Source organism: Dipodomys merriami, unplaced genomic scaffold (assembly GCF_024711535.1).
Source record: "Dipodomys merriami isolate MVZ:Mamm:240054 unplaced genomic scaffold, mDipMer1.0.p SCAF_2259, whole genome shotgun sequence".
NCBI classification, from domain to species: Eukaryota; Metazoa; Chordata; class Mammalia; order Rodentia; family Heteromyidae; genus Dipodomys; species Dipodomys merriami.
This window is the reverse complement of record NW_027203670.1, coordinates 6301-29730: the sequence shown is the minus strand read 5'-3', so window position 1 is coordinate 29730 and position 23430 is coordinate 6301. Positions and strand designations below refer to the sequence as shown.

The 23430-nt window shown below is 50.4% G+C and overlaps 1 protein-coding gene across 1 annotated transcript; it reads right to left on the bottom strand.

The window, feature by feature from the left end:
* Window positions 1-12332: 12332 nt before the first annotated feature.
* Window positions 12333-23004, bottom strand: LOC138835068 (small conductance calcium-activated potassium channel protein 2-like). Its single transcript, XM_070033769.1, has 5 exons — window positions 22927-23004; window positions 22361-22471; window positions 19577-19704; window positions 13994-14063; window positions 12333-12918 (listed from the first exon to the last, which is right to left on the bottom strand). The coding sequence occupies exons 1-5, from the start codon at window positions 23002-23004 to the stop codon at window positions 12631-12633; spliced, it is 675 nt and encodes a 224-aa protein (XP_069889870.1). The 3' UTR covers window positions 12333-12630.
* Window positions 23005-23430: the final 426 nt, after the last annotated feature.

Here is a 23430-nt window from a genome sequence, read left to right as displayed (position 1 = left end):
TCTTGTCCTCCTCCTCCGCCTGTCCCTACTTCTCGGGGAGGCTGGGTGGACGCGCTGTCTCCATCTGTCATCTTCCCCAACCAGCCGTCCATCCACACACCACGGGGGCCCCGAACCCAGCCGGCTCTTGGCTTGGTCAAAACAGATGTCGCGGGGCCTTGAATTTCACCGGGAAAACGCTGGTGGGTTCAAGGCATGGGCCGGGAAGTCCCGGCGGACCCGTTCAGGCCCAGTCGGCAGGATTGATCGTGGTCAATGAGGGGCCTTTGGCACTGGGGACCCATGGCAGGCCATTGGCCGCCTGTCTCTTGACTCTGTTCTAAGTGGGAATTTAAGCGGACATTGGTGGGAAAGCCTGTCCCCAGCCATCGTACGCCTATGAGAACACAACGTGTACACACGCAGTGCACAATATGTAAAAAGTGGACCTGTAACTCAAGGGAAGGGATGCAAGGGGAGGTGGGGGGATTGAGCAGGATGCATTGTACTCATAACCTGAGTGATGGAATTGTGACCTCACTGTTCAGTTTTACAAGGACATAATACTAAATAAGTGCTCCTTATTACCAGAAAATAAACTTTTCTGATTACTTAAAATTTATTTTTAATAGCCCAGCAAAAGATGGTACAGAATAGCTTAAATAATCACACCATTTCTTGCTATTAGAAGGAAAATTATTATTATTTTTTGGGGGGGGTCCAGTTGTGGGGCCTGAACTCTGGGCCTGGGCGCTGTCCCTCAGCTCTTCAGCTCAAGGCTAGCGCTCTACCACTTGAGCCACAGCACCACTTCCGGCTTTTTTCTTTTTGCTTATGTGGTGCTGAGGAATCGAACCCAGGGCCTCAGGCATGCAAGGCAAGTGCTCTACCACTGAGCCACCTTCCCAGCCCCATAGAAAGAAAATTATTTTTATGTTTGATTTTTTTTAAATTGCAAAACAAATGTGTGGTTATGATCTGAAGATAACATAATGTGTGAACTAGTAAGTAGCCTTGTCTGCTTTAACCTCCTTGAGATAATTACTGTTGTAATTTTTGATACTATTCTTACTCACTTGGGCTCAGAGAATCAGTTTGGGTGCTGGTGGCTCACACATGCAATCTTTGCTATTCAGGAGGCTGAGATCTGAGGTTCACAGTTCAAAGCCAGCCTGGGAAGGAAAGTCTGTGAGACTCTAATTATCTATCCCCAAAAAGACCAGAAGTGGAGTTGTGGCTCAAGTGGGAGAATATTAAAGCTCAAGAACATAGCCCAGGTTCTGAGCTCAAGCCCCAGGAGACAGACAGACAGACAGACAGACACACATACACACACACCCCTCCCTCCCTCCCTCCCTCCCTCCCTATAGTGGATAGTTTCTGTGGCCATTGTTTCCGTGCAGTAAATCTCCTTTCCACCATGTCTAATGTACTCTTAACGGTCTCACTTCACTCCTTGCATTTTCCGCTTTAGTGCTTTCAATAGGCTCTTAAAATTCACATTCTGAAAATCATTCTATGTGGTAAACATACGCGGTTATAACATGCATACAGTTGTCTTAGGTCAAATACACTCTGTGTTACTCTTTCCCTGTGTTTCCCCATCCCCTTTAAGATAAAGTCTCTGTGTCTATTTTGACCACTGTCAGTAATCTACCTACCTACCTACCTACCTATCACCTATCTACCTATCATCTACTTGTCTTTCTATCCATCTATCACCCCTCTATCCATCTATCATATATTTATCTATATACCTACTCATCTTTCACTATACCTGCCTATCTAGCTACCTACTTACCTATCATCTATCTACTTGTCTTCCTATCCATCCATCCATCCATCCATCTACCCATCATCCATCATCTCTCTCTTTCTCTCTCTCTTTCTTTGTCTCCATCCATCCGATTCCTGTGCTGTTGAACTCAGGATCTGTTCTTGCTCATCCTTTTCATTCACTGCTGGTGCTCAACTTGAACCATGTCTCTAGTCTGGCATTTTCCCCCTGGCTAACTGGAGATGTCTCTTGGAGATTTTTTTTTTTTTGTCCTGGGCTGTTTTGATGCTGTGATCCTCAATTTCAGGCTCCTGAGGAGCCAGGACATGAGCCGTGGGCTCTGGGCTTGTATTCCTCATTTTTAATGTGGGATTCAGAAGTGATTTGGGAGATGAGCATCGAGATGTTTCCATTCCGTGGAGAGTCGATGGCTGGTGGGAAGGGAAGCGTTTTGTTTCCTTACACAGGGATTCATTCAGGGTCCCTAGAGGGTCCTGAAATCAGTAAATACTTGAGCTACAAAGTTGATTCCTTGGACTCTCGCAGATAATTAAAGAATTAAGTGAATTCTTGCGAAGGGTTTAAACTGTTTAATAAAAACGCATGAAGTGGAATGCCCGGCGTGCCCACCTCCGGCCCGCGGTAGCGTCTCATTCAACATTTCCCACCTTCCTTTTGATTCATCAGGGAAACTCCAGCCCTTTGGAACTGAGGGTTCCAGATCCTCGAGGAGCTTTAGATCATGTTCGAAGCTGAGCTCACTCTCGGGGCGGCACAGCTAATGTGGTGTGCACCCTAATCTTCCACGACTTTGTTGTTGTTCCAAAAGAATTTTTAGTAGACTTCCATGACACGAGGCCGCGACTCGATGAATGAGAGCTTTGTGGACAGGAAAGGACTAATTTTTAAAATCTTATTGTCCATTAACCGTACTAATGGGGGTTTCATTGTGAAGTTTACATACATGCATATCATTTTTTTTAAAAAAAAGATCAAATTTACTTTATCACTCTTCCTTTACCTCTCTCCCTTCCTCCTCCATTTAAATAGTTTTCGTAGATCTAAGTTACTTTCAGATAAAAACAATGTTCCTATGAATGAACAACATATATATGAAAATATATTTTATAGATGGAAATAACGCAACACATATATAAAGTAACTTCAATCATATTTGCTCCTCACACTAAGCCCCTAACTCTACAAACTCACAAATAGTCTCTCTTACAATCACGTCAGACTGTTATTACATGTTTTTAGACATGTTATTACATGTTTTTATTACATGATTTTTGCATGAGCAAAATCATGAGATGTTGGCTTACCACTCTCAAGAAGTGATCCCCCAGTTCCATCAGTTTTCTTGTGAATGACATTTGTGCTGCTTTATGCCTGGATAATACTTCACTGTGTATATGTATTTTTGTTGTTGTTGTTGGTGGTGGTCGTGGGGCTTGAACTCTGTCCCTCAGCTTTTCAGCTCAAGGCTGGTACTCTACCACTTGACCCACAGCGCCACTTCCAGTTTTCTGGTGGTTCATTGAAGATCAGAGTCTCACGGACTTTCTTGCCCGAGCTGGCTTTGAACCACGATCCTCAGATCTCAGGCTCCTGAGTAGCTAGGATGACAGGCGTGAGCCACCGGCACCCGGCTTGTATATATTTTTAAAAATTCAGTTGTTGGTGTTTGTGATCTAGGCTTTTGTGACTGACGCTGCTCGGCGCACAGGTGTGCAGGTGTTGGTGTTACACACGCTGGTTAACATTTCTTCAGACACAGGCTCAGGAGTGGACGGCAAGATCCTAAGCGGATCTACACTTAGTTTTCTGAGGACTCTCTGTACTGACGTCCACCGTGGCCAGCCCGTCCACCACACTGCGGGAGGGGCCCGGCTCTGCCGTCCTGACCCTTGGCTTTCTCTGGTTGCCATCTGAGAGAGATGGGCTCGCTCATGTTGATTTGCATTTCCCTTTATGACTGAGGGGGTTGGAACGCTTCTTTGTGTGTTTGTTGTGCATTGGTACTTCTTCCAAAAACGAATTCATGTGCCCATTGATTGCCTGGCTTACTCATTCTCTTGGTGTTTATTTCTGCATTCTTGATGTTCTGGGAGCTAATCCTCTGAGCAATAGCTAGCGAAGCTTTTCTCCCGCGCTCCAGATCCGGGATCCGGATCCTCGGCTGATTCTGGGCATTGTTTCCCAGGGAGGGCAGGAGCTTTGAAATCTGATGCAGTCCTGTGGGTCGGAGTTTGCTCGTATTTCCTGAGTGGTTGGAGTTTCATCCAGGAAGAAAATGGCCTGAGCATCTAGCTTCAAGCATTCACTCAGTTTTCCTGCAGGATACCCTGAGTTTCCAGGCCCATTCAGCAATTAGAGAAAGAAAGAAATTATGTCATTTGCAGGAAAATAGGCTATTGTATTAAGGGACATAAGCTCAGACAGACAGACATTAAATGCTTTTACTCATATGTAGAATCTAGACCTAAATGAAAATGATGATGAAGATTATAAGTGGGGTTGTTGCGGAAGAGGGGAAAGGAGAGGGTGAGGGAGGGAAAATGATTGAAGTTACATTGTGTATGTAATATATATATTTCAGTATATAATATCAGCATTACATATATCATGTACTATATAACCATACATAATGTATAATTATATTAACATCAATATATAGTATATGTTAACATATATATTGTATATACCGTGTATGAGAAGTAGCATCATGAAACCTGCTAGAAACTGATCAGGAGGAGGAAGGAAGGAGGGAGGGGGTTAGGACAGAGCAATATCCGTGAGTTGAGTTTCACCAAAGTTCACGATAATCAATGTAAATGAACACCTCAACAAAACTGCTTTATACAATGACTATTTGCTAGTAAAACTTAAAAATGAAGTACTATATTCCAGGTCCCAAATTCTCTATCAAGGATGGGATGCTTGGGTGGGTTCATTTTTGGATCTTCTATTTTGATCCAGCGTCTGTTTTTGCACCAGGACTGCCATGATTCCCTCCCCCCTCCCCTCCCCCCGGGCCTCCCACCCCTCAGGATTGCTCCAAGGTTTGAGAAGAGGTTGACCAGGACAGGAGTGATGCCCCCCCCCCCGAGTATGGGGCTCTCCCAGTATGGGACTTGGGGAAAGGCTGGCCTTAGGGTTAGAATGGGCCTCCATCTCTGCTCTCTTCTCCTTAGCAAGACTGAACCACCAAGTAAGTGTAATCGGTCCAATACCAGCTCTGTGGTCTGTCTGCTTTGATCACTTGTAAAATGGTGATCACTTATAGAACTTTTTGTTTTTAACCTTGCCTGATAAAGGTTGAGTTCTTCTGAGAATGCTAGCAACTGGAGCCGAGTAGAAGGACATACACGTAAAATTATAATATTTTCATCAACACTATTGTAAAAGGAAGAACAGAGCATGGGAGTCACCAGCAAAGAGGGCTACGTGTGTAGGTAGGGTGTGCTGGTGTTTGATCGGCATTTGTTTCCCTAGATCTGGAAAGGTTTAGGGGTAATTGCCAGGAAGGGAAGGTGTGGAGAGGAGGCATCAATGCAAATGCCCCGGGGCGGGGGCAGGCCGGTGATGTGGACGTGGGACGGGAGGGGGGCAGCGGATAGTGAAGGGTCAGCTGCAGAGTGGAGAGTGTGCGCGTGAAAAGCCGCTCAGGCTCCAGATCACTTGGTCAAGAGCTCTTCGGTCCAGGCAAACGGAGATCTTCTGGTGGTCCAGGTCTCCGCCTTCACCGTGTGGCGGTGATAATGGCAAGTGCAGGGGATTTGAGGTCCAGGTGGAGTCAGGGATGGGGTACAGAGGGGAGGGGTACAGGGGCAGCTGGCTCCATCAGGGGAGAGCCAAGGGGGCGGGGGGGGCTGCTGGACCCACACGGGCGGGTCTCCTGCATGGACCAGGAGCTGGGAACGGGCCCTGTGGGCAGCAGACGGGCGGGTGAGCTCTTATTGACGGCAGACTAAGGCACGGGGTGCAAGGTAATGGGTCCCCCTTTGGCGAGCACGGAGAGTAGCCATGGCGCCTGAAGAATTCAGACACGCCGCCCCGATCCAGATGAGTGTGAGGAGACGTGAACCGATGGGAGAGGGAGGAGGGAGGTTGGAAAGAGAAGAGACTTCCCCCGTGGAGTGATGCCAGTCTCATGGAGCTGTTGGGGGGACGGCGTGGGAGAAAGCCAGCTGTCCCCGGAGCGGCGTGGCAGACGCCAGGGCGGCCCGGCCCGGCCGTGGGAGGCGGAGCGGGGGCCGGAGGGTCCAGCGCTCTCTTTCTTCCATCGCCCGGCCTCACGGTCGGCCGTCTCCGGGCCCGCTTCATCCCGAGGCCTCAGGACCTTGGTGCCCGCAGGTGCTGGCACATTCTGGGAGCACCAGGTTGGCTTCACGAGGAGAAGAACTAAAAAAGAGCAGACACTTTCATCTGTGGAAACGTTACTCCATGTTACCAAAAAAAAAAAAAAAGCACCGATATATCTTACAACTTCCAGCCAAATCTGCTCAGCTGCTGTCATATCAACCTTTAAATAACATCTCCCCGGCCTCCCCCCTTCCTCTCCCCCCCGACCCCCTCCCTAGACACTACACCTGCCAGTCACCTCGCAAGGGGGCCTGCCGCTCTTCCCTCGCACCCACGACTCTCCCAGGCAGAGAGACAGAAAATAACATCTCCCTCACAATCTGCCTGTCATTTAGCAAGAGCTCCCCGTATAAATGTCATGGAAACAAGCTGTTCCCGCAGAAAGAGGAGAAGAGAGAGTTCTTGCTTTTTTTTCTCCCCCCTCACAATTTTAATCTTCCTAATAAAAAAAAAAGTGTGGGGGGAGGGAGACGGGGAAGCACAAAGCAAATGTTGGGTGTTCGAAAGCAAATGGCCCCGGAGCTTGGCTGCAGGGGTGGGGTGGGGTGGGGGGTCTGGCCACATTCAGCCACGGGTGGGCTTGGAGCGGGGGCGGGGGGAGTTGGTGAACTAATTGGTCAGGACGAAGAAGTCGGGGCAGGGGCTGGCTGTTACCCAAGCGATTTTCTTCTACTCAGGACTGGGGGATCTTGACTAGCATGCTGAGTCCATGGCCAACAGATTTCCATTCCATTAATGAACACATTTTTTATTTTTTTGTCGGTTGTGGGTCTTGAACTCAGGGCCTGGGCGCTGTCCCTCAGCTCTTCAGCTTAAGGCGAGAGCTCTACCACTTGAGCCCCAGCGCCACTTCCGGTTTTCTGAGTGGTTTGTTGGATGATAAGAGTCTCATGGACTTTCCTGCCCAGGCTGGCTTTGAACTGAGATCTGTAGATCTCAGCCCCCTGAATAGCTAGGATAACAGGTGTGAGCCACTGGCGCCACTGGATTAGTGATTAGTGGATTAGGTATATAAGATGTAGAGTTCAATGGTTGTGAATTTATCATTATTATTAGTGCCAGTCCTAGGACTTAGGGCTTTGGTGCTGTCCCTGAGCTTTTTCTGCCCAAGGCTGGCATTTTATTGCTTGAGCCCCAGGTCCACTGGTGGATTTGGTGGTGATTCATGGGAGATAAGAGTCCCACGGACTTTCCTGCCTGGGCTGACTTCAAATTGCGATCCTCAGCTCTCAGCCTCCTGAGTGGCTGGGGTGATGGTATGAGTCTCTGGTGCCTTGGACAAGGCTCAGATCTGTTATGAGTGGGAGGTGCATCTGTCCCCACCTGAAGACAGCAGGGCGCGTGCGTCCGGCTCGCAGAGAATGCTATGGAAACACTCCAAGTCCCAAGGGCCTTTGCGTATGACTGACCTATCAGGGAAGCCTACAGACAGGTGCATTGATCCTACCAGAGACTGGATCCCCTCTGTGGGAGGAGAGGTGAAGAGAAATCTAGAGAGTACATACCCTGCAAGCAAACAATCCTGAGTATCTGGGATAAACTCAGGACAGTGCAGCCGCTCGGCTGTGTGCGCTGGGTGGAGGCTGACGGCTGGCCAGGGGTAGGATTGTTTGCTCAGCCCCAGTCTCCAGATGGGCTGGTCCGCTGGAGACGTGAGCTCTCTGAGCAAGGGAGATCGATGGCACCCGTGTCCAGTGTTCATCCGGACACAAGCCCAGGAGTGCGAGGCACTGGATCGTACAACGAAATTGCATGGCCTCTGGAAGAGAAACTTCAGGAAAGTGGGAAATCTCACCCCAGGGTTCGGAGGTGGGGACTTGAGCCGTCTGTGGAAGGGAGGGAGGTGATGGGCAACACTGACACAGTTCTCCAGCAAACAGACCCTACGGAAACCGGGGCAGCCAGAGAGTGGAGTTCATTTCCTGTTTACTTCTAATCATTGCTGTTGGTGGCCAAGAAGACACTCCATTACGCCACCGCCTTCCTGAACTTCAGCGTGGGATCAGCGGGACGCGCCACGCTCGACAAAGGACACTTGGTGAGATCCATGAAGCCACCAGCCCCAAGGGAGCCGTGTGCAAGTCCCAGAACCCTCCCAAAAGACCAGGCGCCCGCGGGCTCACACCCGTGAGCCGAGCTACCCAGGGGGCTGAGACCTACGGATCGTGGTTGAAGCCAGTCTAGACAGACAGATCGGAGACACTCTGATCTCCGCCTAACCAGCCCAAAGCAGAAGGGGAGGTGTGGCTCAAGGGATAGAGCACCGGGTCTTGAGCCAAAAAAACACAAGCCAGGGAATAAGACCCTGAGTTTAAGCCCCAGGACTGGTGTGCACCGCACAGAGTAGTAATAGTAATAATAATAATAATGAAGAAGAAGAAGAAAGAGATAGGAGGCTGGGCGAATGGTTCAAGATCTTAAGGTTCCCAAAATCTGGAGAATTGTACATTGAGGAGAACTTCTTTTTATTTTTTTATTTATTTATTTTTTTTGGTCCGGTCGTGGGGCCTGAACTCTGGGCCTGGGCGCTGTCCCTCAGCTCTTCAGCTCAAGACTAGCGCTCTACCACTTGAGCCACAGCGCCACTTCCGGCTTTTTTCTTTTTGCTTATGTGGTGCTGAGGAATCGAACCCAGGGCCTCAGGCATGCAAGGCAAGCGCTCTACCACTGAGCCACCTTCCCAGCCCCAGAGGAGAACTTCTTGAGATAGAAAAATACTGAGCTGTGTAGAAGAGTGCTAGACTCTCGAATGAGGAAATAAATAAACCCATAAGGAGCATAGCAGAGGAGTATGGAGAGAGTAGGGGGGAAGGGGAAAGAGGAGCTCTTTCACTGAAGTAATAGCAGACAGGTGTAAGGTGGAGGTGGTTAGTGGGCTCGTTGGTGTTGGTTGGCTTAGTTAGTTGGTTGGCTGGTTAGCAGTTAGTTGGGCATGGGAAAGAGAGACCAAATGAGAGTGTACACATACAGAATGAAAGAGCCAGGCGCCGGGGGCTCGCGCCTGTCATCCCAGCCACTCAGGAGGCTGAGATCTGAGGACTGCGGTTCAAAGCCAGCCAGGGCAGGAAAGTCTGTGAGACTCTTCTCTCCACCAAACCACCAAAAAGCCAGAAGTGGAGCTGTGGCTCAAGTGGTAGAGCGCCTGCCTTGAGCAACATGTTCAAAAACTGCCCCAAGCCCTAAATTCAGCCCCAGGATGAGCACAAGACAAAGGAATTAATAGTCAAGAAAGCCCAGCAGGGCCGTTGAACGGGTGGGGTGTAGAATGAGCTGTATTTGATCCTTACCCCGGGTCATTTATCAGCAAGCAGCCTGGAACAGGGCCAGGCCAGCCCTGCTCCGTGCACTTTCTGATCTGGAGGAGGGGAAAGTAATGATACCTCGCTCTCACACTTAACTCGGATCAGATGACACCTGTTATGTGGCCTAGTTGAAAGGACATTGGGAACTGGGAGAGGAGTCCATATGTGGATAAACCTCATCAGTCTTAGAAAATAAAAATAAGCGTGTATGGCAATAGTTATATTTCTTTGTGGTGCAAAGTGGCTGTTTTCACATAAGATTTGTACTGTGCTACTCAGCATTTGTAAGTCTTCTTTTCTTAAATTTTATTGTCCCAGGGCCTTGTAGTCAGGGCCTTGTGCTCTTACTTGGCTATTTTGCTCAAGCCTGGTGCTCTACCACTTGAGCCACGCCTCCACGTCTGGCTTTTTGGTGGCTAGTTGGAAATAAGAGTCTCATCTTACCTACCCATCCTGGGCAGAAAGGTTTGAACTTTAATCCTTAGATCTAGGTCTCCTGAGTAGCTAGGATTGCAGGCACGAGCCATTTTTTTTTTTTTTTTTTAAATATTTGAGTAAGACCTCTTGTCAGTATTGAATTGGTCTCACTCCAATGTCATCTGAGCAGACACAAACCTAGGACAGCAGTGATTTGATGTTCTTTTACAGATACAAAGCTCAAGCAAACTGGTAACAGGAAGAGCTGAATGTTTAGAGAGAAAAGAGCACCTCACCCAGGAATGCTTCAGTTAAGAGGAAAGGAAAAAACACAGGCTACGAAATTAAAATGAAAGCTCGCATGCTCATCTCTCTTCCCCAATCACAACAGCGATCCGTTATGCTTGTCCTGGTTTCTTGGTTCTGGAGTGATCGTGAGCGAGGCTCACTTACGAGGAGAAGTAGCTTTAATTATATCTACTCTCATGGTATCTACTTTGCTTTAGTCACAAGTAGATTACGCAAGAACCAATGACATCAAAGTACAAGACCAAACGCCTCATCTTACCCACATGTCTCTCCTCTGAATCCAGTGTTTACGCCCAAATGTATTCTTGTCTTGTGAACCCCGAAACCTTAGTTCTATCATATGAAGCATGCGTCCTGACGAAGCAGGATTGGAAGCAGGATTGTGAGGTTCACTCACCCTCAGCCCTAGTGTCCCTGGGCGGCGTTCTGTTTTCCTCTCTTCTCTAGCACAGATGTGCGGGGAATGTCTTGTGTAAATGAGATTAGCCGGCCTTGGGGAGGGCTGGGGAAGAGGGAAGCGGTTGCACTCATTCCCAGTCAATTACACATACAATTAAACGCTGTGTTCTTGAAACGTTTTGATTCTTTCCATCACCTATAGAGAATCGTGGTGCAAGTGACTTTCTTCACTGAACTGTGCGGCAGGAATCAACTATATTGGTGTAGTTTTTTTTCTTGCAAGAAAAAATGCCTTTCCTTTGGATGTTGGTCCTCCTGGGGCTTGAGCTCAGGGCCTGGGTGCTGTCTCTGACTTTTGTTGTTATTGTTGTTCAAGGCTAGCTAGTGCTCCATGACTTGAGCTACCCACGCCACTTGTGGCCTTTTGATGCTTAATTGAAGGTAAGAGTCCCACAGACTTTTCTTACCCAGGCTGGCCTTATACCACGATCCTCAGACCTCAGCCTCCTGAGTAGCTAGGATTAGAGCCACTGGCGCCCCGGCGGGAACTACTTAATTATGCCAGCCATTTGGGATTCTTTAGACCCCGGAGTGGTACAGCAGAGCGGGAGAACAGGCATCTCTTCTGAGTTTTCTGAACATGCAGGAGCACTCTTCATGTTTAGACAAACGCCAGCAGCTTGCTAAACAGAGCCTGGCTTGTTCTAGGTTGCCCGTAGCATAGTGCAACATCCTGGGTTCGATCCTCCCGGTACCAAAAATCCAACCCCGTGAAGAGCAAACGACGTCCCTTCCAAACCAAGGCCAGACTTACAGGAAACAGGCCCAGGGCTGGCTTTTACAAACTTGCCATTTTCCTTTTATATAAATCAGACCATAACCACTGGAGAAACAAGTGTAGAAAAAAATGTGTGAAATTAATCTTGTGCCAGATATGTACGCTAGTCCCGACCAAGAGGGGACCATATACTAGGAAATACGTTGACTTACATTCATGTTTATGAGGCTGATGTATGCAAACCTGTTAAGTAACTACGGATCTTCCTGATGGTACTGCAGTTACCTTCAACAGAGCCAGGGCCTTTTGGAATAAAGGAATAAGAAATCACTGCTTTAGACTTATAAATCCCATCACAGGAGTTCACAGACAATGGTCGTACCCTGATACTTGGCGTAAAACGGGAATAAAATAATGATCGCTCTGTTCCAATCTTGGACTTGAACTCAGGGCCTTCTGTTTTGTGCTTAGGGCTGAGGATCTGCTACGTGAGCCACACCTCCACTTCTTTATTTTTTTTGCTACTTCATTGAAGAAAAGAGTCTCAGATTTGTCTGCTGGGACCGGCTCAGAACTGTGATTCTCAGATCTCACCCTCCCGAGGAGCTGGGATTACAGGTGTGAGTTACAGGGACCCTGGTGGGGAATAATTCTTGAAAGGATCTGTGTCATTTATTAGGGGAGGGGGCACGGTACATATGCTGATTAAATAGCCTGACTTTCCACATTTGGAAACTTTTCATTGGGAAGTAAAAGCTCCAAACGGAGACACTGTAAACTGAAGAGAGAATGGAACATTTAGCTGGGTAAAATAATTGTGGTGTCGACATCTCACGGGAGGGGAAAACGGTCACATGTCCGGTCGGGCCGGGTGACATCAGAGGACCGCCCCTCCCCAACTCCCCCTGGAAGAGAGCCAACGTACGGTTTTGGTCAAGTGATCAAACCAAGTCTGTGCAGAAATTAACGTTTTCTTTTTTATTATATATCATATAATGTAGTAGTAAAGTCTGAAGTGCATGAATAAAAAGTTAGTGAAATCAGAGGAAGAACAATCTATAACAGCGGTAATTAGGTGCATTCCCTGTGTGTCTCAAAGAAACAAAACCGGAAAAAAAAAAAAAAAAAGAGTTTTCAACTCATTTTGGCCTAAAACTTAGTATAGTTATGTTCAGGTCCCCAAGATTCTGACATCAGAACTCGGGCAACGCTGGTTAGAACCATAGGGGCTTTACAATAAAAGCTAAAATATTGACCATATGATGGCAAAAAGTCTTAGTTTGTGATTAACGTATTCTCTTCTAGCTACTCTCTGATGAAGTTGGTGGTGCCGTGGAAGAGGACCTCCGCCGTCTGGAGGAGGATCGGGAGCACTCCGCCCCGTAGGCCAGCCGTTTGTCGTAGCCATCCATCTGGGCCTCCAGGAAATCCCGCTGCTGCTGGTGCAGGGTGTGGCTGATCAGGCCCGGGAGGGCGTGGATGCTGCCGATCAGAGTCTCCAGCTTCGTCTCCAGGGTGAGGATCCGCTTCTCGAAGTCCTCGCTCCTCTCGTTCAAGTCGGAGATCATGTCGTACATGATGTTCTGAGTCTGGAAGGGGGGACACGGGGGGTGGTGTGGAGAGACAGTGCGCTGGGCGGCCCAACTCCCACCCCGGCTCGCCTCTCTGGTTGGTGGCGGCTCCATGAATGAATGAGCTGCGTGGGGAGCAAATTCTAGAAGGTTCCATGCTGGGGCTTAGAGCCGATACTGCAGGTACTCACCTGGTGTCCTGTCGGAAGGCTTGGGGACATTAGGCCCAAGGATTTTAGGGATTGGAACAATTATAGCAAAGGTGTCCATTTCTGTGTTTATAAGTGAGTTTCTTTTTGTCAGTTGTGGGGCTTGAACTCTGGGCCTGGGCGCTGTCCCTCAGCTCTTCAGCTCAAGGCGAGCGCTCTACCACGTGAGCCACAGCGCCCCTTCCATAGAGGTGAGTTTTAATGGTTGTTATATAAGTTAGCACGTCAAATTTGTGGTCTATGTGTACTATTACTAGGACAGTGCCTTTGTGTGCGTGTGTGCGCGCGCGTGCGAGTAGTACTCAAAACTCAGGCTTGAATTCTCACTTGCCTTTTTGCTGTTGATGCTGTTAGCGAAGTCAAGAGTCTCATGGCTTTTTCTGCCCTGTGTGGCTTTGAACCACAATCCTCAGGACTCTACCTCTTGGGTAGCAGCCAGGGCTCCAGGTGTGAGCCACGATTACAGGTGTGAGCTACCAGCACCTGGAGTCGCTCTTTTTTATAATGTCAATTTCCCACTGTTCTCAGTTTGCTTCGTGTTATTTTTTTTACTGATGACTATTTCCAGCCATGAGCCTTGAAGACACACACACACCCAAGACACAGGTCTGCTGTATCCCTGTAAGATTGGAGAATTCCAGAACTCTCCTGTTGGATGCAGGCGTCTTACAGTGTGCGTCCAGTTCACGGCAGTCTGGAGAGCATTTAAGCAGGTTGGGGGGGTTGGCTCATAGAGAAGAGATGGGAGGAGAAGGTACTTGGCGGTCAGGCCCCGCGTGCGTGCATGCATGCGTGCATCTCTGTGGATCTGTCCACCAGCGCGTGCACCAGGGGGCGTGGCCAGTGCCCAGCGGTCACGGGCAGCCCACACGGGCTGGACTTACCTTGGCCAGATCCACCAGGGTGTTGGCCTGGTCATTCAGCTTCCGCTGCTCCATCTTGACACTTCTCAATCTAGAAGACAGAACTCCAAGTCAGACGCGCCGTCTCCCCCCACCCCGCAGCGGCCGTCTCGTGGTTGACCAAACAGCATGCACCAAACCGGCAAGAGCAAGGTACTGCATGGAGAATGCTTTCACTCTTTGGGGCGGGGTGGGGCGTCCATACTGGGCGTATGTATCTGGTACAATGAGGAGCATGCTTTCCCAACACCGCAAAAAAAAAAAAAAGAAAGAAAGGAGAGCAAGAGATGAGATGTCCTGGGGACAGAGCTGGTTACCGGACGTTGAATTCAGAAAGGATCATAAGGGGGAGTGGGGAAGGAGAAGGGGGGGGGTTCACCGTATGAGAAGAAGCCAGAACATTCCTTAAAGCCCCGGCATCATGACAAATAGACATAGGAAGAGAGAATGCGAGCAATGGGCCCTCGTCACGCGCGAGCGATGCCGCCTTCCTATGTCTATGTGAGCGGCCGCGGGCGCGCCCCGTGGCGTCTGAGATGAGTCGGGTTAGCACTGGGGCCCGATGAGCGGTGACAGGCGGGATTCTCATTAGCAGAAACCAAACTTTTATTCAACCAGCAGCGAAGGTAGCTCAAAACGCATCGTCCTGTCCCCTAGCTCTCCATCGGTTCCTCGGGGACCTTTCTTTTTTAAATCTTAAAACTGATTTTGATAAAGGAGGAGAAACTCCCTTTTTTTTTTTTTTTTAAAAAAATTAGATAAAAGTCAGAACACACGCCTGACACTGCGTGTTTGTCAGAGGGCTTTTTCATGACTTACAATATCATTGTACACACCCAAAAAAGCCACCGTTTTTTTTTTTTTAAGTATTTCCAAATGAGAACTCTTATTATTTTTTTTTTGGCATATTTATGTCCTAAGAACCAAAGATTTTTTTTTTCCCCAAGATAAAGATAGGTTTTTTTTTTTCTTTCTGTAAATCAACAATTTAAAGACTTCAAAGGATAGGTCTTCCTAAGCTGCTTAATGGAAAAGGTTAAAAAAAGGAAAAGAAAGGGAAATCCATGCTAACCTTCCTTGGCCTTGGTGACGAAAGCCATTTTAGAAAGTCAGCGTTGTTAACGTCAGACGGTATGCTTTGTTCTTTTAAATTGTTGTTAGTTTAAATGGCTCAGAATCGTCTATAACTAACTAGATTATAACTCACAGGGCAAGATTTTACTGCCAGGAGACCCTGTCACAACCACTCCCCCCACGAGGAGGTTGGTCCGTTCAGCCCCGCAGAGTTGAACTGACTCCACCTTCAACCGCCCGGAGGCGTTTCTGTTCACAGCCCGCCCTGGTGACTGCTCACAACCCCTCAGCATGACCCGGCAGGCTGGGCCAGGTCCTAGTCTAAACGAAATGTGCCAGCAGGTCCCTAACGTTCACATCCTGTTGAGAAAAATCCCGAGTGTCCTTAGAAGGGTGACGTCTGTCCCTTGTACAACACGGGCCACAAACAACTCCCTAGACGTTTGTGGGTCACCCCAGAGAGGGGAGAAGGTGGGGTTCCATGTCCAGCTGGAGCTCTTGGGTGGAAGGACGTGTGTGTGTGTGTGTGTGTGTGTGTGTGTGCGTGTGTGTGTACACTCCTAGCCTCTCTCGGGTGACTCAACTGTGTCTGACAGTAGAATTTTGCCCCTTTTATCCGCTCCGAATGCGGTCCTGCACGTAAGCCCTGCCTAACTGAAGCTCCTCCGTGTTCCTGGGACATGTATCGTTTTTGTCCTGCACAGCCTGAGATCGGGGACCGTAGATGGACACGTCCATCTGAGCTGCCGGAATAAAAGGTAACATGCAGAGAGGTGCATATTACTCTCTTCCCACACCCCACACACGAAAAGAAGAAGAAGAAACGTATGCTGATTTCTTCCTTGTGAACTTCGCTTATCACAGGAAAATAGCATGGGTGGTTTTTTTGTTTTTGGTTTTGTTTTGGATCACATTTCCAATGGCAGCAACCAGACGACTAAAATTCACAAAGAAAGGATCCGCTTTTTGGTAGGTGCATGCAGCCAGTCGAAAAGTCTGCAAATGTAGAGAGGCGCGGCTCACGTAACTTACTTCCGAGCTCTATTTTCATTTTGTCGGGGAAAAAAAAAAAAAAAAGACAGAAGAAAAAAGAAACTGTAAAATATTCTGGAATGGAAAAAGAAAAATCACAGAGAGGCGCTTCAGTCTGGCACAGGGGGCTCGATTCATTCGACGGAAGACCTCCTCGTGACCCAGGGACACCCTGTCGGTTGACCCCTCCGTCCTTGGCCGGTGAGTGGGGCCTGTCCACGAGAGTGCTCGCCGTTCCTCCCGACCCGGACGGACGTGAGACACGGGAACGAACCCCAGGCCAACCCGGCCTCGGGGTGCTCGGGGAAGCAACTGAAATCATTTTTGTTTTCTAAAACAATATAGTGACCAGAAGGCCAATGTGCTCAATAAATCAGGGCATCCTAGTGTTTGAGGGGGGGCTTCACGTGGCCCCCAGAGCCGCTGTATAAAGGACCACGTTGGACTTCTTGGCTCTGAGACAAGTTGGTGTTGGCAGGTGGGTCCACCATACATGACGTGGAAAAAACAAGGATGGAAAGGAAGAGCTCACGTTGTGGCACCGAGAGACACAATTCAAACAGGCCCACTGCTGGGAAGAGGACTCGGAGCAGATAAGATAGGGCAGCAAGGCTGGGAGGGAGGGAGACAGCAGCGGGACCGGCTCTCAGAGCTGGGGGCTCTCCCGGGAAGCGCCAGCAAATGAGTTTGGAACATCTGCCCTTCTGCCACGAAGGCCCGAGCTGCCCGGCGCTGCCGGCCGGGCCTCGGCTCACGCTGGGTCCACAGGGAGCGGTGGAGGCCTTGCCTTGCGGAATCGAGCCCCTGTGTGCCTCACCTCCCCACCCCTCCCCGTGACAGCCAGAGCCGCCTCGAACGCAGCCCAGAGAAACGAGGCTTTGTGGGGCTGAAGCACAGGGCTCCCGTGTCGAGGACAATACGTATGAGACAATTCAGAACGCCGTCTGAGCCGCCCGAGGCTCGCGTACTGGCGAGGTACACGTTCTACAGAAGAAACGGAGTCAGAAACTGTGACAGACACAAGAGAGTCACAGGGGAATTCCTTGGTCACCACTCAGAAGAGCAGGTGATGGGGGAGCGCTGGGAAAATCCCTCCATGGCACCCAGCACCTCAATTCAACCTGCCCAGTGGGCACAACTGCTGCTGTCTTTAGGACAGGTTTTTTTTTTTTGGTTGTTATTGGTTGTGGGGATTGAACTCTGGGCCTGGGCGCTGTCCCTGTGCTCTTCAGCTCAAGGCGAGCACGCTACCACTTGAGTTACAGCGCCACTTCTGGTTTTCTGGTGGTCCATGGGAGATAAGAGTCTCACGGGGCTGGGAAGGTGGCTCAGTGGTAGAGCGCTTGCCTTGCATGCCTGAGGCCCTGGGTTTGATTCCTCAGCACCACATAGGCAAAAAGAAAAAAAGCTGGAAGTGGTGTTGTGGCTCAGGTGGTAGAGCGCTAGCCTTGAGCTGAAGAGCTGAGGGACAGCACCCAGGCCAAGTTCAGGCCCCATGACCGGACCCCTCCCCCTCCCCCCAAAAAAGTCTCACAGACTTTCCTGCCCAGGCTGGCTTTGAACCGTGATCCTCAGATCTCAGCCTCCTGAGTAGCTAGGATGACAGGCGTGAGCCACCAGTGTCCAGCTAGGACAGTTCTTAAAACTAGCTTTCCTGCAGAGTGGGCTTAAAAAAAATTAGTTTATTGAAGAAAAGCTTTTCAAACGTAACAGCCAAGGTTATATGATGAATAAATACCTTTACGTTTCTCCCAAGGGTTTGCCTGTAAATGCATTCAGAACCTAAAATTTAATGAATCCCCACAATGTAGGGTAAGCGCCCCTGGTAAGGACGGTTTTGGGGCTAGATTACAACACACTTGCTGCAGTGTGATATTCTGAATTTGGTATTGGGGCATTTATCCAAGGCCAGTTCACACCGGATTGTGTTTTTAATAGGGAACGCTGACAGAAGCGTGAAATCTTGGCGGGCACGGGATGCTGGCAGGCCGCAGACCCGCCGGCCTACGCTTGCTCACTGTCTCTGCACACTGGTGTTCCCCGGCACACTCGGCTCCTCACACCCACCGAGGTGAGCTTCCTTTCCAATAGCTTCACATGAAACAGGTGAGTATCCAGATGCTCACACCCAGACACTTGTGGTCCATAGCGGGCCGTGTGGGTCTCGTGTGTGGATGGGGGGTTACTGGTGACAAGGGCTTTGGGGGTGGTTATGACTGTGGGGGACAGGCCTGGCCTGCAGGGGAGGGGGTGGGGAGGGGACGTCCAGGCAGGAGGTCCCGGCGGTGGCTTGTAAGGGGAGCTTGGTTCTCTCTCTGTGCTGTCTCACGTCTTCGGGGCAGTACTAAGGCCCTAACAACCAGGGGGAGCTCGGAGCTGCATCTGGTTTAAGGAAAAACACCACTGCCTTCTTACGAGCAGCAATGAAGACCAACTCCTCATGTATGCATGTGTGTGCGCTTCTGCCTTAGGTACCGGAGAACCGGGCTTCTCCGCTGCGCTTCCTCAGAAAAGAAAAAGAGCAAGCAGTGGTGTAATCTCCATCTCAGAGCCAGCTGGTTGGATGGACAGACAGGTGGAAGGTAGGAGGAGAAAGCCTAGAGATTCTGCATGTGTGGTGCCACGGGGCTTAGCAATGAGCTCTGTCTGTCTGTCCGTCAGATGAGTTCTAGCCTCGCAACTTTCTTGTCCTGTGCTAGTTTGGCCCCAGGGAGACAAAGAGCTGGGATTTGTCTGGTTTCCCAGGGTCGCCTGGGTGGATTTCACTCTGTGTTTCTTTGTGCAGGGGCAGCACATCTGCCTGATCCCAGACCTGAGACCCACAGGGTAAGAACACTTACAGTGAGGACATCTCCACCTCGGGGGGAAAGTCCTGCGTTTCCAAATTATCCTGACTCTTACGAGACACAGATACCTACTTCAAACGCCTATGGGAGTTGGGCAACAATGGAACAGCGACCGGGAGGGGAACGCTGCCATTTTAGGATCATGGAACGCAAAAATCTACAAGGAACATGAGGCGCACACCCAACCCCGAATTTCTGACTGGGAATGCGCCGAGTCTTCGATCACTAAGACAATTAGGGCTTTCTAATCCATACAGATATTTGATGTATGTGGGGAAAAATCTAGGTAGCTCACGCCATTTCATCTTTCAAGATTTTACCACGCATACAAGCTACACATCCTAGAACGAACGGACAATGAGAGTTAAATCAATTGGGACACGCCATTTTAATCGAAATGACTGATAACTGAAAACAGAAACAAGACATCTTGGTTAAGAAATGAGTAGTCTACTCATGAATTTTAATCGAAGAGCAGCTAAAATTTTCCTTCAGTATTTCACTGAGAGAATTACTGCGTATACAACAACAACAACAACAAAACTACTAAGTGTTGGTTGGCGTCGGAAGCCAGCCACAAAGCAAGCAAGATAAACACGGAGACGGTACTCACTGGTGAATAGCTTGCAAGAATTTCCGCTGATGTTTCCTCACTTTCGCGTGGTCTATCTTCTTCACCAGCTTCGTGTTTTTGTAGATGAGCCATGTTTCCCTGAGCACATTGGCAGCTGCGTTTTTTACCTGTTCGGAAAACAAATGGTGGGAATTTAAGTCTCCCGCACAACGATCACCCGGCCCGTCCCGCAGCTCCCGAGGTCCACGGGAGGGAAGCGTCCCTGAGCTCATCTTGAGCGATGGCACCGTGCGTGTGTATTTCCTCTGCACTTGTAACCTTGGTGACTGACGGTGCCGAGATTTCTTCTTGGGGGGAGAGGGGAACTGACTTCACTGCTACTTTTCAATATGAAAAGGGGAAAATAACATGTCCCCGAATTAAAACCAACAAGCAGCCAACTAGCAAACATACTTCCTCTATTACTCAGCTGTCTCTGTCTGTCTCTGTCTGTCCTGGTCCTTGAACTCAGGGCCTGGGCACTGTCCCTGAGCTTCTTTTGCTCAAGGCTAGCGCTCTACCACTTGAGCCACAGCGCCTCTTCTGGCTTTTTGCTGGTCCACTGGAGGGAAGAGTCTCATGGACCTTCTTGCCTGGGCTGGCTTCGAACCCCCAATCCTCGGACCTCCACCTAGCTCGGGTGACTGGTGCCCGGCTTCAGCTACGTTCCTCCTGGCAGGACTCTCCTTTCTTGGGGAAGGACAGATGGAGGAGGCGACAGACAGGCTGGGACGCTCACTGCCGGCGTGAGCCATGGTGAATGGGTGCACGAAAGCGCCCGGAGGCTTGCAGGGAAATGGAGCGAAAGCCAGGTCCGGACACTCGCGGGAATGGACCGTGTGGTTTCTCAGGTCAGGACGGTGCGGCGGCCTTTGCGCAGGTCTGGAGACCTCGGTCTGGGCTCTGGCTGGCTGCGTGCGCCGGTGAGTTTCTCAGGCCTCGCTGAGCTCTGCTGACGGCTGTGAGCGGATCGACACCTTCTCTACAACGCACCATGCAGGCCGCTGCGCACACTGGAGGAAATGGAGGCTCTCCCGTCAGCCAGGGGCCTGACCGGCCGCGGGTGTGACTGAATTCCTGGCCATTTTTGAAATAAAGCCTCGCTTCCGGCCTTGGCACACCCCACCTCTGTGGGGTACCCCCGTCCTGGTCAGGACAACAGGTGGCAATGCGGAGAAGGGGCCTCATGAGCGTTTCTGCTTGAGCTGGCCTCCAATCACGATCCTCACCCCTCAGCCTCCCAGGTAGCTAGGGCTACAGGGGTGGGGCCACTCACTGGCTTGTGATGTTATTACAGTCCTTACTGATCACAATTCTACAAGTAATTGTGAAGAACTTATATTTAGTCTGAGGAGGCTAAAATCTGAAGCCGGCTGAGGTAAGAAGGTCTATGAGACTCTTTCCTCCAACTAACCACCAAAAAGCTGGAAATGGAGCTGTGGCTCACATGGTAAGAGCACCAGCCTTGAGCGAAAACAAGCCAACAAGTAGCAACCAGGCCCTGAGTTCGAGCCCCCGGGCTGGCACATACACACGCAAAGAATTCACGCAGTGTCGTCTGTCAATTTGGAAATCTTGAACATTATCGGGTCGGGATCCTCGGAACGTCTTGTGTTTGTTTGTTTCTTCTCAACAGCAAGGCATCTCTGCGGCCCAAACTCCACACTCTCCTCGGCGTTCAGTCCCAGATGGGCAGCGGTCCGGCCTTCCCCGGGCCCCAGACACCCGGCGACAGGAGGACAGAGCGTCCGTCCGCGCGGGGCTGCGCCCGCCCCTCGGCCAGCCGCGGGGACTTTTGTGTTTGCTTTCTGCTTTTGTTGGCACTCTTCCACCTGGGCGCCGGGGGCAACTCTGAGCTGCAGAGTCTCAACACATTTTCCATCTCCCTCAACGCTGAACACGACCAATCTGTGTTTCCCTTTCCCACACGGGGAAGCCATGTCTGTGTAAAATTGTTTCCCCTGGAAATTTGTGCATGGTGAGTGATTTTTCTTTTTTTCATGGTGATTTTTCAATTCAGGAAGGCTCGAAACATTAAACCTGGTCTTGGGAAATAACCCACTGTTTCAATATTTATCGCTGTTATTTATTTTCTTACAGAGTTAGTTATATTCCAATTTCAGAACATCTGTGGCCATTAACCTGTTCGCCACTGGGGGGGGGGGGGGGATATTTCTTCTACATGGTATTTCAGGGAATCATCATTTTTTTCTTTTAAGCAGGGTTTAAACTTAGGTCCTTGAGATCGGTAGGCGGGCGCTCTACCGTTTGAACCAGGCCTCCAGCTTTTTGACTTTGCTATTTCTCTAATAGGGTCATCGTCCTGTTCTCCAGGGCTGGCTGGGACCACAGTCCTCAGCGCCTGAGCAGCTGGGCTGTGAGGCGGGGCCCCTGGTGAGTGTTTGCAGTTTTTCAATCTCTTAATGATTACGTGTGGCTTTTGGGACGTTTCTTTTTTGTTGTCGGTGGTGCTTTGGCGGGGATCGAACCCAGAGCCTTGGGCACGCTGGGTAAAGAGCTGTAGCACTGAGTTACACCCCAGCTTGATGGGACAGCCCGGCCTCTGCCACCCAACGCCTCCTGGCCGGCCGCGGGTCAGGGGGAAAGGCGTGATCTACCTGCTGTCCTGTGAGCGACTCTGATCCACGTGCCCCACGGCCCCTCACGATCTGAAGTCGGGAACCCCCCCCCCCCCGCTTAGCAAGCACGCCCCGCCTTCCCGGCCGCGCACCCCGAGATGGCGTAGACGGCGGGGGCCGCTGGGGCGGCCGGCCGGCCACTCACCCTCTTGGTCAGCTGGGTGTCCATCATGAAGTTGTGCACGTGTTTTTCTGCTTTGGTGAGTTCTAGTTTCCGCGCCACAACAGCTACCACCAGGGCTGTGCAACCGGCACCCTGGAGACAAGGAGAGCCAAAGCATTATTATTATTGTTGTTGTTGTTTGGATACTGGTGCTTGAATTTAGCTTTTGCGATCAAGGCTGGTGCGCCACCACTTCCGGTTTTCTGGTGATTCACTGGAGATCAGAGTCTCATGGGGTTTCCTGCTCGGGCCGGCTTTGAACCGAGATCCTCAGATCTCAGCCTCCTGAGCAGCTGGGATTACAGGCGTGAGCCACCGGCGCTCAGTGCATTGTTAAGTTGAAAAGGCTGCGTTTCCCAGTGCCCCCCATAAAGATCACAGAAAAAAAATGCTTAGCAACAAATATTGGATGGTATGATGCCAGATTTACACCCTGAGGCACCTAATTTAAGAACTGAAGTGTGATTCTATCACAACTAACGGCCCCAAACACACACACACACACACACTGGACAGGATTATGCATGTACAGCCACCGGAGGACTGACCACAGCATCACCTCTGCACGCATCGACCGCTTTCCATGGTTCCACGCCGGTCACAGACAGGCTTGGATCTCGGGGCATGGCGGTGATCTGAGCCCAGAACCAAGGCCTACGCACTCACGACACGGCGGCGGCGATCAGCAAGGGCCTCCACGCACGCGCGAGGCTCAGACTCGGCGAGCGCGGGGACTGGCGCGGGGACTGGCGCGGGGACTGGCGCGGGGACTGGCGCGGGGACTGGCGCTCCCTTCGCCCGGCCATCGCCGCTCCGCTGACCTCTGGGAAGGCCACGCCGCGGGTCTCCCTGTGGATCTCCGCGCTCGCCGGCACCTGTGCCCCATCATCTTCGCTACAAGGCCCAGTAGAGCTGCGTCCACAGGACGCTCCCCCGGTTCTGTTTTTTCTCAGAAAAGCAATCCACGCGGGGGAAAGAGAGCAATTCCGGGGAGCGGAGGCCCCGGGCCGGGCTCCGGGGGTGGCTGGGATCCTGGCCACTTTTCTTTTATG